Source organism: Halichoerus grypus, chromosome 15, assembly GCF_964656455.1.
Source record: "Halichoerus grypus chromosome 15, mHalGry1.hap1.1, whole genome shotgun sequence".
Taxonomy (NCBI): Eukaryota; Metazoa; Chordata; class Mammalia; order Carnivora; family Phocidae; genus Halichoerus; species Halichoerus grypus.
Window position 1 is genome coordinate 12,262,067 of NC_135726.1, and position 16,501 is coordinate 12,278,567.

The following is a 16,501-nucleotide window of genomic DNA, read 5'->3' on the forward strand; positions in this document are numbered from 1 at the left end:
CTGTGGCTTGTCTCTTTAACTTGTTTATGTTTTCTTTTGTTGAACATGAGTTTTTAATTTTAATGCAGTCAAATTTTATCTCTTGTTTTTTGTTTCTTTGTCCACTGCTTCAAGGTCATAAAGACATAACGTCTTCTAAAGGTTCTTCAAAAATTTTGCTTTTTATGTAGGTTTTAAATATTTTTTAAATATAGTTTTATGGATAACCAGGTGTTGTAGCATAATTATTAAGTAATATGTTCTTCCTGTATAAGTTTTCATTGCTGCCTTTATCCTAGATTAAGTTTTTGTATATGAATGGACTACTTTTAGGTTCCATGGTCTCTTTGTTAATTCTTGCCCCAGTATTCCGAAGTTATAATTTAGTGTAGTTTTAAAATACCTCCTCCCACCTTGTTCTTGAAATTGACTTTGGTATTCTTGGCATTTTGCTCTTAATTTTAAAATTAGTTTCCTAAGTTCCATTTAATGCAATTTCAATCAGGATTTCAAAGGGAAAAGTTCCCTTTGAAATCCTGATTGAAATTGCATTAAATTTTTTGAGTAACTTGAGAAGTTCTGTCTTGATGATTTTGAGTCGTTCCAGCTGTGAACATTATATAATATCCTTCCTTCCACTTATTCACTGTCTTCTTGTGCCTTTTACAAGTGTACTTAGCTTCATAAAGCTCTTGCATGCTCTTTAACTTTATTCCTAGGTTGCTATTTTTAGAATTGCTCTTGCGAATGATTTTTTTTCTGTTACATTTACTAATCAGTTATCTGGCATATGGGAAATGCTGTTGATCTAAATTTTTTGTTTTAGTTCATTTATTGTTTTAGTTCATTTATTTTTTCAGTATTCTGTATACCCACCGGGGGGCTTGAGCTCAATGACTCTGAGATCAAGAATCACGCATTTCTCTGACTGAGCCAGCTAGGCACCCCAATCTAATTTCTTGATCTTAATGCCAGCACATAGTTTGTGGGTTCTCTTAAACTTTCCATGAAGATAAATAGGGCAGCTTTATCCCTTCCTTTCCAGTTTTCATCTTTTTTCTATCCTATCTTACTGAGTGTAAATTTTTTTTTTTTTTGCATATTTGGAAGTGTGTTTAGGTACATGCAAATTTATAACTTTTATTCTTGGTGAATGTATGTTTTTCATTATGCGTTATTCCTCTTTATGCCTATTCATGTTTTTTGTTTGTTTTAAGATTTTATTTATTTATTTGACAGAGAGAGACACAGCGAGAGAGGGAACACAAGCAGGGGGAATGGGAAAGGGAGAAATAGGCTTCCCGCGGAGCAGCGAGCCCTATGTGGGGCTCGGTCCCAGGACCCTGGGATCATGACCTGAGCCGAAGGCAGACGCTTAACGACTGAGCCAACTAGGCGCCCCTATTCATGCTTTTCGATTCTAACTGGTCTTAGCATTTTCCCCAGTATATACCTTCTATCTTTTTAACTTCAGCCTCATTTTTGTAGTGTTATTTAATTTCAGTATCTGATGAACAACTGGTAACTTATTGTTTTCTTTTAATCCAACAGATGACCTTGGTCTTTTAACATTGTCATTTTACTCTTAAAATTTGGCCCTAACTCGAGCAGTGGGTTTGCCTCTGTTCCCTCATTTGGCACTTTTGCATTTTTGGTCTCATTTCCTAGTAAGCGCCAGATTCCTGGTCATCACTGCCTGCATTAATGCTGAATCCCAGTGACCCCTGAGTTCAGCCCTACATGCTCCTTTTCTGTAGTGTTTCTGGATGTGAGGGATTTTTTCTTTTGTTATATTTTCTTCACCATCGTGATGTATTTACAGCAAAGCGTGTGTATCTAGCATGAACTTAATCTGACATCTTGTTGGGAAGTCTTCTGTGGCCTTCCTAATCTTCACCTGTTGCTGGCTTCCCTTTCTAGTTCCTTACTGAAGGAGCAGATGCTGAGGAAGCAGGCTGAGTTAGAATCAGCACAGTGCCGGCTCCAACTTCAAGTCCTCACTGATGAATGCAGTAAGCTTCATAGTCGTGTCCAGGTAGGTTGCCCATCCTAATCTAGAGAACTTTGGGGATAGGAATGGAAAAGGAATCTAGATGGAACTTTGGTTCATCTTAGATACAAATAAGGATTTACCAAGTTTTTCAGGAAGTAAACAAGACCAACTCTTTATTCTGTTTTTGATTAGAGCATTTGTTGGAATTGTACACTCTTGAGGACGAATTCTGCAATTTGAACTTGGAACAAATTAAACAGTCGGCTGTTAATTCAAATTTTAAGTAATTTTACTTCCCTGAATCTACCAATAAAATGAGGGGTTTAGCCAAGATGACCATTGAAGACTTTCAGCCCTCCTGTTTTCTGATCTGTGCTCTTGTTGGCTCAGTTTCTTTTTGAAATACTGGGAGAACGGCAGCGGGGCTCTGGGACTCATGTCAGCATTTCCATATAACAGAGAAGAAACGTTCCCATGTGAAATGAAGGAATTGTGCATGAGAGGAATATCAGACAAAAAGGCTTCACATTTACAACATTGTTTTCATTTTAGGACTTGCAGAAGCTTATTGTGCAGCATCGGGATCAGATTTCACAGTCCCCCGGGGGCTCCCAAGCACGTTTCCTGAACTGCCTGCCCTCCAGCCAGAACCAGCACAAGTACCATTTCCAGAAGACCTTCACAGTGTCTCAGACAGGAAACTGCCGCATCATGGCATACTGCGATGCTCTGAGCTGCCTGGCAGTGTCACAGCCTTCTCCTCAGGCCTCCTTCCTGCCAGGTGAACAGTCCAGCACCTCAGCTTTCATGTTCATTATTCGACTTCATTTATTTCTCTCCTCTCTTTTTGGTAGAATCCAGGACTCGCTAGTGGGTGAACGCTGACCACAGCCCACCAAATCACCTTTCCTAGTCTGTTAATGCAGATACTCTAAGGTGCTGCAAAGATATCTGTCCATTGACTTCATTCTGTACATGTTATTCACCAAAGGCCCAGGAATGCTAATTAATAACTGTGATAAAGTAAGAGAAGATAGGGTACTTGGAAGCATGGGTTACTCATATAGTCCAAGGAAAAGGACAGCACTCCCTGTCTGTCCCATTAAAGTCACACGTTCATGGGGGCACCTGACTGGCTCGGTCAGTAGAGTATGAGACTTGAATTTGAGCCCCATGTTGGGTGTAGAGATTACTTAGAAAAAATTTTGTTTAATAAAAATTAAATAAATAAGGTCACAGATTCATTTTAGACTAGAGATTTTTTTTTAAGATTTTATATTTTTTAAAGTAATCTCAAAAAACAAAAACAAAAAAACCCCCACAAAAACTAAAAAAGTAATCTCTACACCCAACGTGGGGCTCAAACTTAGAACCCCAACATCAAGAGTCACATGCCCTCCCGACTCACCCAGACAGGTGCCCCTAGACTGGAAATATTTTTAAAAATGCTATCCCAGGGGCGCCTGGGTGGCTCATTTGGTATATCATCCCACTCTTGATTTTGGCTCGGGTCGTAATCTCAGGGTCATGGGATTGAGCCCCGCGTTGGCCTCCGTGCTCAGTGGGGAATCTGCTTGGGATTCTCTCCCTCTCCCTCTGCCCTACCCCTTGCCCGTTCGTGCTCTCACTCACTTGCTCTCTGTCTCTCTAAAATAAATAAATAAATCTTAAAAAAACAAAAAATACTATCCCAAGGGCTCGTTCAAGTTGAAACAAGATTGAATACTTATTTTCAGTAGTATTCAAATTCACAAATTCTGAATAAAAGAATTTGGAAATACATTGATTAATTATTGATAATAGTATAGTAAATACTAAATTTTCTCATATTTTGTGCTTTTTAAAAGGCTTAATTTTAGGTTGTCTTAATGTTGAAAACCCTCACATGCTTAATGTTGAAATCTCCTCACATGCCCAGTTAAATCATTCCTGATTGTAGTAGATGTTTCTTTCCACAGTCTTCAGCATATGATTTCTCCCAGCTGTCAGGTCGTTTTGCTTCAGCCTGATTTCCTGTTTACCCACTTAGAAGTTCCATTCAAACACTTCAAAACTGTATCCCCCTAAACTTAGGTATATATAGAATTAGAAGTAGAATTCCTAGATTATTGTATATTTTTCTATTCACTGATAGCTGGGAGTTGAGAGAAGCTCTAGTTAAGGGGAACATAAAAGAATTGTTTATAATGTTTCTATGTCCCATCCACATCTTTTTTTTTTTTTTATCTGAGAGAGAGAATGGGAGACAGAGAGCATGAGAGGGGGAGGATCAGAGGGAGAAGCAGACTCCCCGCTGAGCAGGGAGTCCGATGCGGGACTCGATCCCGAGACTCCAGGATCATGCCCTGAGCCGAAGGCAGTTGCTTAACCAACTGAGCCACCCAGGCGCCCCCATCCACATCTTTAATAAAAGATTTATCATAAAACCCTTCCCTACAAACTGGGAAAATACTTATTTCTTTGAATTGTTCCCCCAATTGGGTGTGATCTATTCCTTTTTCCTTAATGCATCTATTCCACACAGCACAGCCAGGTCTTGATAGCTTGTTGGCACTAATTTCTCTTTGTTTCCCTTGATCATTAACTAGTCCAGTGTTCGTGCTCCCTGTTGATTTAAAGCCCATTATTTCCCTGTTTGTCTTTCTGGCTCGCCTAATTCTGTTTCAGGAGAAAACAAACTTTTCCCACTTGGTTCCCCAGGAAGCTGACATGTGACTCAAGGCTATCCTAAATCTAGGATTTGACAAATTCTGTTTGTGGATAACTTGGATAATAATAGATACTTAGTAAAAATAAATACATTATCAGAGCCTAGGAAGAGAACAGAGTAACAAATAAAAAGGACAAGTTTGGGGGGATTTTTTCCCCTCTGGAATGATGCAAATTGATTAGAATACTTGAAGTGTCATCTGTTTTTATTCCATTCAGACAAATGTAGCATATCTTGACCACCTGACATAGAAATCGCCTATCTCCATTCTTTCTTGTTCACTCCCTCTGCATCTTCACTGTGGATCTCTATATTAATAGCTTTATTGAAATTTGACTGACATACAATAAATTGCACATATTGAAAGTATAGTTGGATGAATTTTGATATATGTATACACCCCTGAAACCATCCCCACAATCAAGATAATGAACATCTATTGCCCCAGAGTTTTCTCATGCCCTTTATAATCTATCTCCCATCTGCCCCTCCCTCCTCTCTTCATCCCCAGGCAGCCACTGATCTACTTTCTGTCACTACACATCAGTTTGCATATTCTAGAATTTTACATAATCGTAATCATACAGTATTACCTTTTTTGTCTGGCTTCTTTCAGCATAAAGTTTTGGAGATTTGTCCATATTATTGTGTATATCAGTAGTTCATTTCCTTGTATTGCTGGGTAGTATTCTATTCTATGTATATGTACATATAGTGGTTTATCCATTCACCTGTTGTTGGACATTTGGAGTGGAATATACTTTTTAAAATAATTATAACCCTGGGGAATTTTTATTTTCTTTGTTTGACCAGCTGTTTTCCAGGGATTTATATGCCAGGAAAGCTGAACAAAGGAGCTACTTGAAAAGGTAGTTTGCTTTGCCTTAAATTGACTTTCAGTGATTTCATGCTCTCTTGTCTTTGGCAGGCTTTGGTGTTAAGATGTTGAGTACCGCCAACATGAAAAGCAGTCAGTACATTGCCATGCATGGCAAACAGATCCGCGGACTGGCTTTCAGCAGTCGGTCCAAAGGCTTACTGCTCTCGGCTTCCCTAGACAACACTGTTAAACTGACCAGGTGAGTGCTTCGGAGAGGAAGTTGGAGCCTGGGCTGTTTAGTGTTGAACAGACTGGAAATTAGTATCCATGTTAGGATGGCCTTAGCTCGCCTTTTTTCTTTTTTTTTTTTTTTTTTTTTGGTCTGAGGCATTGTCTCCTGAGATCCAGGTTCATTGAATTTCAAATGTATTCCTTTTCAAAGTAGATACAACAGGCTACACAACCCTGTTTCTTTAAAAATTATTTGTGTTACAAAATACATCTTAAGAGGCGCCTGGGTGGCTCATTCGTTAAGCGTCTGCCTTCGGCTCAGGTCATGATCCCAGCGTACTGGGATCGAGCCCCGCATTGGGCTCCCTGCCGGGCAGAAGCCTGCTTCCCCCTCTCCGACTCCCCCTGCTTGTGTTCCCTCTCTCTCTGTCAAATAAATAAATAAAATCTTTAAAAACAAACAAACAAAAAACAAAATACATCTTAAGCCAGGCAGATGAGAGGAACACCTTAGAGATGGTTGAATGACATTATGGAGGGAGCCTTGGTACCGGGCACCATGGGATTACCATACCAGCTTGGACCTGCTTATTCCTGGTCCGTTACCGGGATCACCCGGCCGAACAAAAATGCTTTCCGGGAGCTCATTCTCCTGGGGTGCCCTGACTTGTCTCGTCAGTAACCCTTGGTTACTGCATTTTATCCATGTGCCCTGCGACTGCTATGAACCAGATCTGAACGCACTCAGTGCCTTCGTCTTAGAAAGTAGTTCTGATCGACATCTGATAGTTGGTTTCCTGTCCCACAGTTAAATCTGAGGGACATCATGATATTGCTATCAGGCCTGATAAGCCTTTTGATTTTTCAAGAATGCTTTGGCTTAATTAGCCCCAAAACTCAACGTAGCATTATGTTTTATACATATGTATAAAAGGATTTTTTTTTTTCCTAGTAGTGTTAAAAAAATAGGTGAGAAAAGGGCAGGTTAAAGACTAAAGTGTTATTAATGACTATCTCTGGGTGGTTGGATTGTTAGTTTTTATTTTTCTCATAGGTATATTCTAATTTTTCAGCATTGAATATTGATTACCTGTATAATAGATAATTATGGAGAATTATTTATTTAACTTATTCTTTTATTTTTCTTGTATTTCAAGAGGAAAGCCTGTGTCCCCCAAAACAAATATTTTGGAATCGAAAGGAGTTACCTGGGCAGTCCCTACAGGAAATTGGGAATCCCAAATCGTTTGGGTGTGTGGGTGTGTTCTTAAAAGATTATCACTGAAATGATAATCTTTACATCTTTGTTATATATTTGATTTCCTTAATGCATAGTTGTGAAAGTCTTATATCTCCACAGCCTAGAGACAAATACAGTGGTCCAGACTTACAATGCTGGTCGCCCTGTCTGGAGCTGCTGCTGGTGTCTTGATGAAAGCAATCACATCTATGCTGGACTGGTCAACGGTTCGATCCTGGTGTATGACCTTCGAAACACGAGCTGTCATATCCAGGAGTTAGTACCCCAGAAAGCCAGGTAGGGAACCACTTAGTTTTTCCCAGTAGTTAGCAGCTTTCTCTTGGACCATCATATGAATCCTTTCTTTGGAGAGTATTTCCCATTTAGTCAGAATTCCTCACAGAGGGCAGTTCTCTGCGTGCAGTAATGTGTTCTCGCTTTGGGCTCAGTAAGATCCTTTCCATGTGTTCATGATATTTCTACATGGTAGAAAGCCCTAGTGCCAAGTATAGCCAGGTTCAGTACAGTCATTCATCACCCAGCATGGCAAAATGAAGTCAGATCTGTGTTCCAAACCCGGCTCCACTGCATAGGAGCTGTGTGACCTTGGTCACGGTTCTTGGCCTGTTACAGAGACTTGCTTTAATAGCCACATGTCTAACGCACAGGAAGAGATCGATAAAGGATAGGCCTATGCAAAATGATTTAAAATCTCCAGCTAAACCAGCTTGGTCTAAAGATGCCATGTTACTATGATGGATCATCTATAATCCAGTTAGAGTTGGGAAGTTTATAAAGTCAGCCCAGAATCTGAGGGTGGGTGGCCACCAGCACCACTGTGACTCTTCAGAATGTGTTGAGTAGCATTTGGGCGTAATACTCTCCTGAAGGCATAAAGTTCTCAAAAGGAAAAGTGGAATCTGACGTAGGCCAAAATGAGAAGTATCTTAAAAGAGAATTTCCATTTCCAATGTGAATATATATTAAAAAGGGGGCATGGGGATCTAAAGGTAAAGATATCACTATAGTAATGATATAGTAATGGTTACTAAACCTAGGCTCAACGCTCTGGGGTCTTCTCATTTGAGTGGGGTAGACTCATGCTTCATTTATGTGGTCTGGGGGCCTGAAGAGGACGGATGTGAACTCCCAGCAAACATGGGGACTGCCATTGATGTTGACGGATTCAGGCAGAGCAGGCAATAAAATAGAGCAAACAGCCAGGAAAGACAGGGCAATGAAAGAAAGCAGGCAAAGTGACCGTTTTGACGAGTCCAGCAGAAACAAAGTTCATAGGAACAGATTCGGCAGGCTGATAGTTCTGAGAGAATTCTTGGCATACAGTTCTGGTCATATGCTTGCAGAAGGAGATTTAGAAAATTTCTAAAGAAACAATCTTGTTTCTGAATTAAAATGTAGTTGCTTCAGGGCCTGGCTCAGTCGGAAGAGCATGTGACTCTTGATCTCAGGTCATGAGTTGGAACTCCACGTTGGGTGTAAAGAGTATTTAAATTAAAAAATGCAGTTGCTTCCGGCTATATGTTAATTGAAGGGTCTGTCAATTACGGCTTGGAAGCTTTATTAGATGTGTAAACTGCATTTCCTTTCTGACTTTCCTTGTGTATGTGGCTAGCCCCATTACTAGAAACTTCACACCAGTCAATCTTCCTTGTATTTATGATCTTGTACTATTAAATTTCTAGTCCTTTTTTTTTTTTTTTAACTGTTTTCAAACATGTGATATCTCCTCTGAAATTGGATGCAGAGATTATAGGTATACTCTTTTGTTTCTACAGAGTGGGTTGGTAGTTTTTATCAAATGTCAAAAGAGAGTGACCCAAAGAAGGTCTTTACCCTCTTCTGTAGAGGTAGGACTATGCTCGGGCTCCTGGCAGTGGGGTCTGGAGCAGTACAAGTATTGGAATGTGAAACATGGTCTCCTTTCTTCTCTTCAGATGCCCGCTGGTATCCCTATCATACATACCCAGAGCTGCCTCAGCTGCATTTCCATATGGTGGGGTATTGGCTGGAACCTTGGAGAACGCTTCCTTCTGGGAGCTCAAAATGGGCTTTTCTCATTGGCCTCATGTGCTGCCCGTGGAGCCAGGGGGCTGCATAGACTTTCAGACAGAGAGCAGCACCCGGCACTGTCTTGTGACCTACAGGCCTGGTGAGTGTTGGGATGTCCTTGTGGGACCTCCTGTGGGTTGTCTGCAAGCAGATCGGTTCAGGGGAAGAAAGGAGAGCTTGCCCTACCCTTCAGGTGGCGCTGGGAAGCCCCCCACAGACTAATGGCTCTTGCTCCTACATGGAAGATGGTGGCCCCACCTTCCTCCCTAGAGCCTGCCTCTGCTTCTCACTTGTCTGAGGATTCTGCCAGGTACTCCTTGGAGTGAGTCAGCCACTTGAGGAGCCCCTGTGATTTAGAACAGTAATGGGATGAGGAGGCCTGGAATTGAGGCCAGTGAGTCGCCCTCAGTGCAGTTTCGTGTCTTCTGCGTACCCCTAAGGAATATAAAAACCTGAGCCGGGGTCTGGCAGAATACAGTGATTTTACTAAGAAGGATAGCTTATGCTCAGAATTGATTCCCTCATAGGCAAAAATATCTTGTAGATAACTTGCTTTATCTTAGCCTGGGGTTCTGAATTTCATTTATGCTGTATCATTTTGTTCTTATTATTACGGTTGCTTTGTAGCTATTCTTAATGGCTTAGTAAATTGTGGCTCTTGCACTCAGGTAGTTGGTTAGCATCTGAGGTTCGGGTACTTCATTAATTTCTTTGGATCATCCCCATGGAGCAACATTGATTTCTTTGTCCCGTAGATAAAAATCACAACACTTTACGAAGTGTGCTGATGGAGATGTCCTATAAGCTGGATGGTGCTGGAGAGCCAGTCTGTTCCTGCCATCCTGTACAAACGTTCCTTGGGGGACCCACTTGCAAACTACTGACCAAAAGTGCCATTTTCCAAAACCCAGAGAATGATGGCAGCATCCTGGTGTGTACCGGGGATGAAGCATCAAATTCTGCCCTGGTGAGTCTGTTACTTTTTATACTGAAGTGTATAGAGCAAAAAGCCAAAGTTCTCCATAATTGTACATATCTGTGTATGTGTGTATGTAGGGTTGTTTATTTTTACCCAAGTTACACTTTACATACTGCCCTGTAATTTGCTCTTCTCCCATTTAACTTCCTAGCTTGGATATCTTTCCATTTCAATATCTGTAGATTCACCTCATTCTTTTTTATGTGAGCTATAGTGTCCTGTGGGTCATCTTGTGAATCTTTAAAAAAAAAAAAACTACTGAAACCCCTATAAAATAATTGATTCAGGGGTGCCTGGGTGGCTCAGTCGTTAAGCGTCTGCCTTCGGCTCAGGTCATGGTCTCAGGGTCCTGGGATCGAGCCCCATATCGGGCTCTCTGCTCAGCGGGAAGCCTGCTTCTCCCTCTCCCTCTGCCCCTCCCCCTGCTTGTGCTGTTTCTCTCTGTCAAATGAATAGAATAAAGTCTTTTAAAATAGATAGATCAATAGATAGATAAAATAATTTATTCATGTAACAGTTTCATGAGTTCAGGGTGAAACCGACAAATGAATGGTTGATGGGGAATTGTACAGTGCAGGGATAAGTCTGTCATGACCTGGACACATGGATCAACCTTAATATCACTGTAAGTGGGTTAACAAGAAATAATTTGCCTCTTAATGTAAGACAATATGCAGCACACCGCACCTTCTGTGAGATGCCCTTGAGTCTAAATCTAATCAAGCTTTGGAGTGTTGCTGACCAGTGCAGTTGCACTAACCACATAAGGACTTGAAATGTGATTAGTATGAATGAAGAACTTAATTTTTAAATTTTTATTTAATTTTAATTTAAATAGCCTTACGTGGCTAGTGGTCACCATATTGGGTAGCACCACTATAGCATAAGGGTAAAATGACAGGAAGTAAAAAGAAACAAACCAAAATAGCATCAGTAAAGCAGATATGGTAAAAAGCTTAAAATCTGGGTGATGGGCAGTTCATTGTACTACCCTACTTTTTATTATGAAAATTTTTTTCATAATAAAAAGTTTGTGAAAAGGAAAAGAAAGCACTAGTTAGAAGATTTCATGAGGGCAGAGACAGGGACTTTTTGTCTTGTTGACTCTTCTGTCCCTCGCTGGAAGGGCTTGATGGAAGGGCTGAATGCTAGCTTGGTTTATAGATCCACTCACAGGTAGACTAACTGCTTATCGCACTGCAGAGGCCAGAGCTAAACCGTGTTATGTATCCTGGCTTTGTGAAGGTTAGGGACAATCTGTTTTACTCCCCCAGCGGTGCTCTCTCTCTCTGCAGCTCTTTCAAAGTTGTCTGATGGCGTTAAGGAGTGCGCTTGTGATGAGCACCCGGTGTTGTATGGAACTGTTGAATCACTTCATTGTACACCAGAAACTAATATTACAGTGTATGTTAACTAACTGGAATTTAAATAAAAATTTAACAAAAGGGCGCCTGGTGGCTCAGTCAGTTAAGCGTCTGCCTTCGGCTCAGGTCATGATCCCAGGGTCCTGGGATCGATCGAGCCCTGCGTCGGGCTCCCTGCTCTGCGGGGAGTCTGCTTCTCTCTCTTACTTAACTCTCTCTGTATTCTTCCTCCCTCTCTCTCTCTCTCTCTCAAATAAATAAAATCTTAAGAAAACCCCACAAAGTTGTCTGATGATCAAGCAAGCAGGACCCCCAGCTCCCCAGCTCAACTGAATGACCCCTGACCCTTCTCTCTGTCTTCTGTAGCTGTGGGACGTCGGCAGAGGCTCGTTGCTGCAGGAACTGCAGGCCGATCAGCCTGTCTTGGACATCTGCCCATTTGAGGTGAACCACAACAGCTACTTGGCTACCTTAACCGAGAAGATGGTCCACATCTATAGGTGGGAGTGACTGCGTCTGGAACTTGTCAGGCCTGCTGCTGGTTTACGTTAAATGTTGTTTGCTAGCAGCTAGCAGCCCTGAGCAAGATCCCTGCTTATTGTCTGTGGCCTAGAACTTCTGGGATCATGATTCCTTTAGGTTGATGTGACTCAAAGACTCCGGGTCACTGAAACACTACAGATTGTGTATTTGCAGTGTCCATGAGTAAGGGACCGGTACTCCCATCTATGTATTCATGTCTTGGGTTAAAATCCTTCATGAATCTGCTGAGAATCTATTTCTGATCAGACATTCTGCTGGGCCTCAGAGAATATCCTCCAAGCAGTCATGTAGGATATGAGCGTACACCAAGCATTTTCTGAAGATGTGACCCCGCCTAAGTGGTCTTGTCACTTGAGCTCTATGACTTGGGGATGAATGCTTATATTCCAGAAGGGGCCAACCGTCTTCATGGTGCGTGGATGCCACGTGGATGCAGAAGAGTCTTCAGCTGAACACAAGAGGGCACTATACAACCTGTTGAAGGATTTGATCTACTTCTGACGTTGTTGTTGACAACCTTTTAGTAACTTGGTCTCATCCGCACGGAAGTGTGTGGTAGAGCACATCTGGTCTGCTTTGTGGCAGCAACAGAACATTCCAGGTGTGCAGTGCTGGGATCTTGGCAAGCCCAGTGATGGAGGCGGCTAATGAGCTGTAGACCTTTTCCTGATGCTGAGTACATTAAGTTCATCACATTGTGGGAGCCAAGGAAAGAGACCAGTTGTTGGAGCAGTGGGGAAGCCTCATTTTTTCTAGCTAGCTTGGGATCTCAGGCTTGGTTTTATCTAAGCATTGCTCTGAAAACCACTCCTTTTCCCTCACACTAGGAAAAGATGAGTGTATGTGAAAGCTCTTACTTAAGTCTCTCCTAGTAAAAGAGATCAAGAGCAAGGGGCTAACCAAGAGAGGCCTACAAAAGAGAAGCTCCTCCAACTACTTCTGAAAACAGGAGAAAGGCTTGTCTCTTCCATTTTGAAAGAGTTCCTATCTGAATAAAGCTGAGCTCTCAGAGTGAGGGGGCTGTTCTTAAGCGTGTTTAGAGTTCCCAGGTAAAGCCTTCCTCATGTGAAACGGATGTTTGGCTCCGATAGGCCTCCCTTCCTAACCTTTTTAAAAAGTTGTTAGAAAAATAGTTACTCTCAGGAAGATAAAGTGGTTGGAGACCTGTGTGGATTGCAGGGAGAAGCCCACGAGCTTTCGTTCCGACTGTGGATTGTCCAACATTGCGAGCTGCACTTCCCTCCGGGAGAGGGTTCAGTTTATGTGTGTTTGCTTTGCCGAGGGCTGCCCTGCTAAAGCACTGTCCAGTCAGAATGTGCCTCAGGCGTGGTGGCCCGTGCCTGTTCTTAGAAGCAGGATGGCCAACACTGTGACTTTCTTAAATGATTGTTCTGGAAGTGTTTTTATTTTAAAACAGTTCTGGCCTGACAGGTCCTGAGCTGTTTCCAGCATTTCTTACCAGCAAGGGTTATTGCAGTCGATTTCCCCAGAGTTCCAGGTTCTAGTTGTGCCTTTTAAAGAGTGGCCTCCTTCTCTTTTAGTACATCTTTCAAAAAGCCAGTTTCCAGAGCCTTGGAAAGAGCCCCCTTTTCTCAGAGGAGATACTCCTTTCACTATGTTGATGATTCAGAATGACTGCCTGGGCCTAGAGCATCAGTGGCAGGAAGGGATTTGCACTGAAAAGCAGAACTCATCTGGTTTCAGCAGATTGCCAGAGAGGATGCAGTTGGGCAGGCCCTGGCTGCCTTTGTCTTTGGCAGGGACAAAACCTGGAGCGGGGTTAGGATTTGACTAGGGCTGGAAGTACACTCAGCTGATGCTGATTGATCCCCCCAAGCACAGGAACCATGGGCCTTATTACCACGGAGGTTGGGTGAATCTCAAGTCTTGCTAATTCTTGCGTTCCTCCAGTAAATTTGAATGCTTCAGAAACAAATTTATGTAACTTCAACTGATTTCTCCCAAGGAAAAGACTTTGCCCCCAGCCCCTCTACCCCTGCCCCCCTCAGCCCGCAGGAGATTCCATCTGTAGACCCAGGCTCCGGGCTCTCATGCAGCACTAGGCTTTGCCCCGACGTGTCCCCTCACCCGTCTCTAAGGTGGTTCTCCCTTTGGAGGGTTTGGAGTTAAACAGACTCAAAATATTTTGTCAATGTAGATATCCTTGTACCTGCTTTGACAGGGCAGTGGGATCTCTGTTCATATTCTGTGTTTTAATGTTTGTGTTAATGTTAATATGAAAATAAAGCATTTGCCGTGTGTACCAGCTCCTGGTGTCTTTTGTCTCTTTGACTGCCAGAGGCGAAAGCATGTCTGCCTCTTGGGAAAGTGGAACAATCTCAGCCTGGTGGATTTCTTCATTTCATGCAGTACTGGATCTGAATTACGCAGGATGGTCTCTGGCTCTGAAGCAAACATCTTATTTAAATTGATGAGGTGGTTTAACTGGCAATTCTTTTCTACTGTTACTTAATGGGAAGCTGTGTGTTTGCTTCTTAGGAACTTGCCCACACTGGTGATTTGTTTGCTCTCAGATCCAAGGGGCTTGAATCTTGGAAACTACACTTCCCAGACTCCCTTTGCCCACTGGCTTCCTTGGTGTTTTCTTTGAATCCAGAAAACCGTAATGTGGGAGGAGGGGAGTGGAAGAGAGGACTTACCCTTTTATTTCTTTTAGTCTTCGGCAGCTCTGGGCAAGCAGGGACTCTGGGTTCCTGCTCAGCACAGTTCTGGCCTCTTGCCTCAGTGTCTTTGTTCTGTTTAGTTCCAGAATTTCTGTTGCCGTAAATCATGGTTCTGGGATTAGATTGGAAAGGCTGAAAATGTTTTCCAGCTGAACAGCAAATGGAGTATACTAGACTCTAGCAGGACCGGATCCATAGGTAGAGGCTTGCTATTGTCATGGAGCCTGGTGCTCCAACAATACATGACAAAGGTCCTGGGGTGGAAGGAACCCCTGCATTACTAAGAAACCCAACGCCATTTTTTTTCTCTTCCACAGTACTTGGTTCCCATCTCTGATTGGCTGTCAAGTGAAATTCTGGAAACAGACATTTGAGTGTCCTTGTCTTTTAATGGGTCAACTTCGGTATATTGGTAACAATTGCTTTTATTTATCCCTTTAGAGTTTACAAAGTCCCCTCCTAATCTATTGATTAATTTTTAAAATATGTTATGGAATAAGTAGTTATTCCAATTTACAGGGAAAGAAGCAGTTGAAAATCCTATTAAAGGAAAGTGACATTAGATAGCGTTGAACTAAATTTTACTTCTCCTCATGTTGACATCCTATACTTTCCATTACTGACAGCTAAGCACGAGTTGGGGAACGGGGGGAAGCTCACTTTGACTCTTGACGTCTCCATCTCCAGAACAGCCCAGGCTGATTCCCCACAACTCATTTCTCCTATATTTAAAATGAAAATAAAGCAGACAGTCGTGAATATTATCGTGATGCTTTTACACCCTCGCGGGTGCCGAGGCTGCAAACACCGCTGCCCAGTACAAGAGTCACATGGCTAGAACCGCTCTGTTGGCTCTAGAAAGCAGGGTGCAGGGCCAGCTGAATAAGGAGACTGCTGTAGGAATGGCATGTGCGGAGGGATGCCATGAACCCTCACTCGCCCCTAAAAAGTACCGAAAGCTTTATCCAAAAACGGCTACGCTAAACAGAAGGGCTCACCTAGAAGCCGGACATGGGCTGAAACTTAACAATACCTGGATTTGGTTAAAAGGAAGTGTTACCCATTGAGAGGAAAACAAAGGAAGTTCAGAACTTAACAGATGATTGGGTAAAAAGACGTGGAGGTTTGGTTATGTAAGCTAAGCTCTGGGTGAGTTCCCAGCGGTTGGATGGACTGTGGGCTAATGAAAGTGGGGGCTTGGCAGACCACTTGTTCCTGGAATGAAGGAGGGAATATCTGCCCCTGGATAAAGACCCTGCCATCTGATTAAAATACCACCACTAGGGGGAAAATATACAATAAAATAAAATGCCACCACTAGGTTAAAACAGTGCTTCCAGAAAGGTCCTGGTAAATTCCTAGGCTTGAGCTATGGTAGGGGTGTTGGATGTTAATGTGGCTCAATTGTTTCTCTTAAACGTGGTGTAGAAAATTGATGGTTAATCAAGAGGTCCCTGGTTCATATCTGGGTGCCCCATGCCCCCTCAAAAAAGAAAAAAAAAAAGATTGTTAGATTAGCCAGCAACAGATAGGAAGGAATGAGGGTCTAACCTAAGAACGGGTGTTGAGGTCAGGAGAGGAGAAGTTGTTCTGGAAGCTTAAGCCCTTTGAAGTGCTGAAACCGGACTTGGACCCCAGTGGAAGCTCTAGAATTGGCCCTGACACCACGTCCCCTCATGAGGATGGTATCCCGACTGTTGAGACAGTGACAATACTGCACTGGGCAGCCGGTGTGCCCCTTCCCTCAGCTCACAGGAGTCCCTTGCTACCTGAGTCAAGGAAAGGGGAGCTACGTTATCAGAGTCTAACATTTATGTCTCTGATTAAGACCCCCCTTCCCCCCAAAAAAAGCATGAAATTCCTTTACAGTAGGGACCACATGTTGTGC

The 16,501-nt window shown here is 42.6% G+C and overlaps 1 protein-coding gene across 1 annotated transcript in view; it reads left to right on the forward strand.

Annotated features, from left to right (window-relative positions):
* Positions 1–14,197, forward strand: part of RFWD3 (ring finger and WD repeat domain 3) — a 46,831-nt gene extending 32,634 nt beyond the window's left edge. Inside the window, exons 7-13 of the mRNA XM_036088100.2 lie at positions 1,900–2,014; positions 2,525–2,753; positions 5,611–5,761; positions 7,094–7,270; positions 8,929–9,143; positions 9,799–10,010; positions 11,753–14,197. Coding sequence (XP_035943993.1) covers positions 1,900–2,014; positions 2,525–2,753; positions 5,611–5,761; positions 7,094–7,270; positions 8,929–9,143; positions 9,799–10,010; positions 11,753–11,896 — 1,243 coding nt within the window. The 3' untranslated portion in view covers positions 11,897–14,197. The remainder of the gene's footprint in view (positions 1–1,899; positions 2,015–2,524; positions 2,754–5,610; positions 5,762–7,093; positions 7,271–8,928; positions 9,144–9,798; positions 10,011–11,752) is intronic.
* The last annotated feature ends 2,304 nt before the right edge of the window (positions 14,198–16,501 follow it).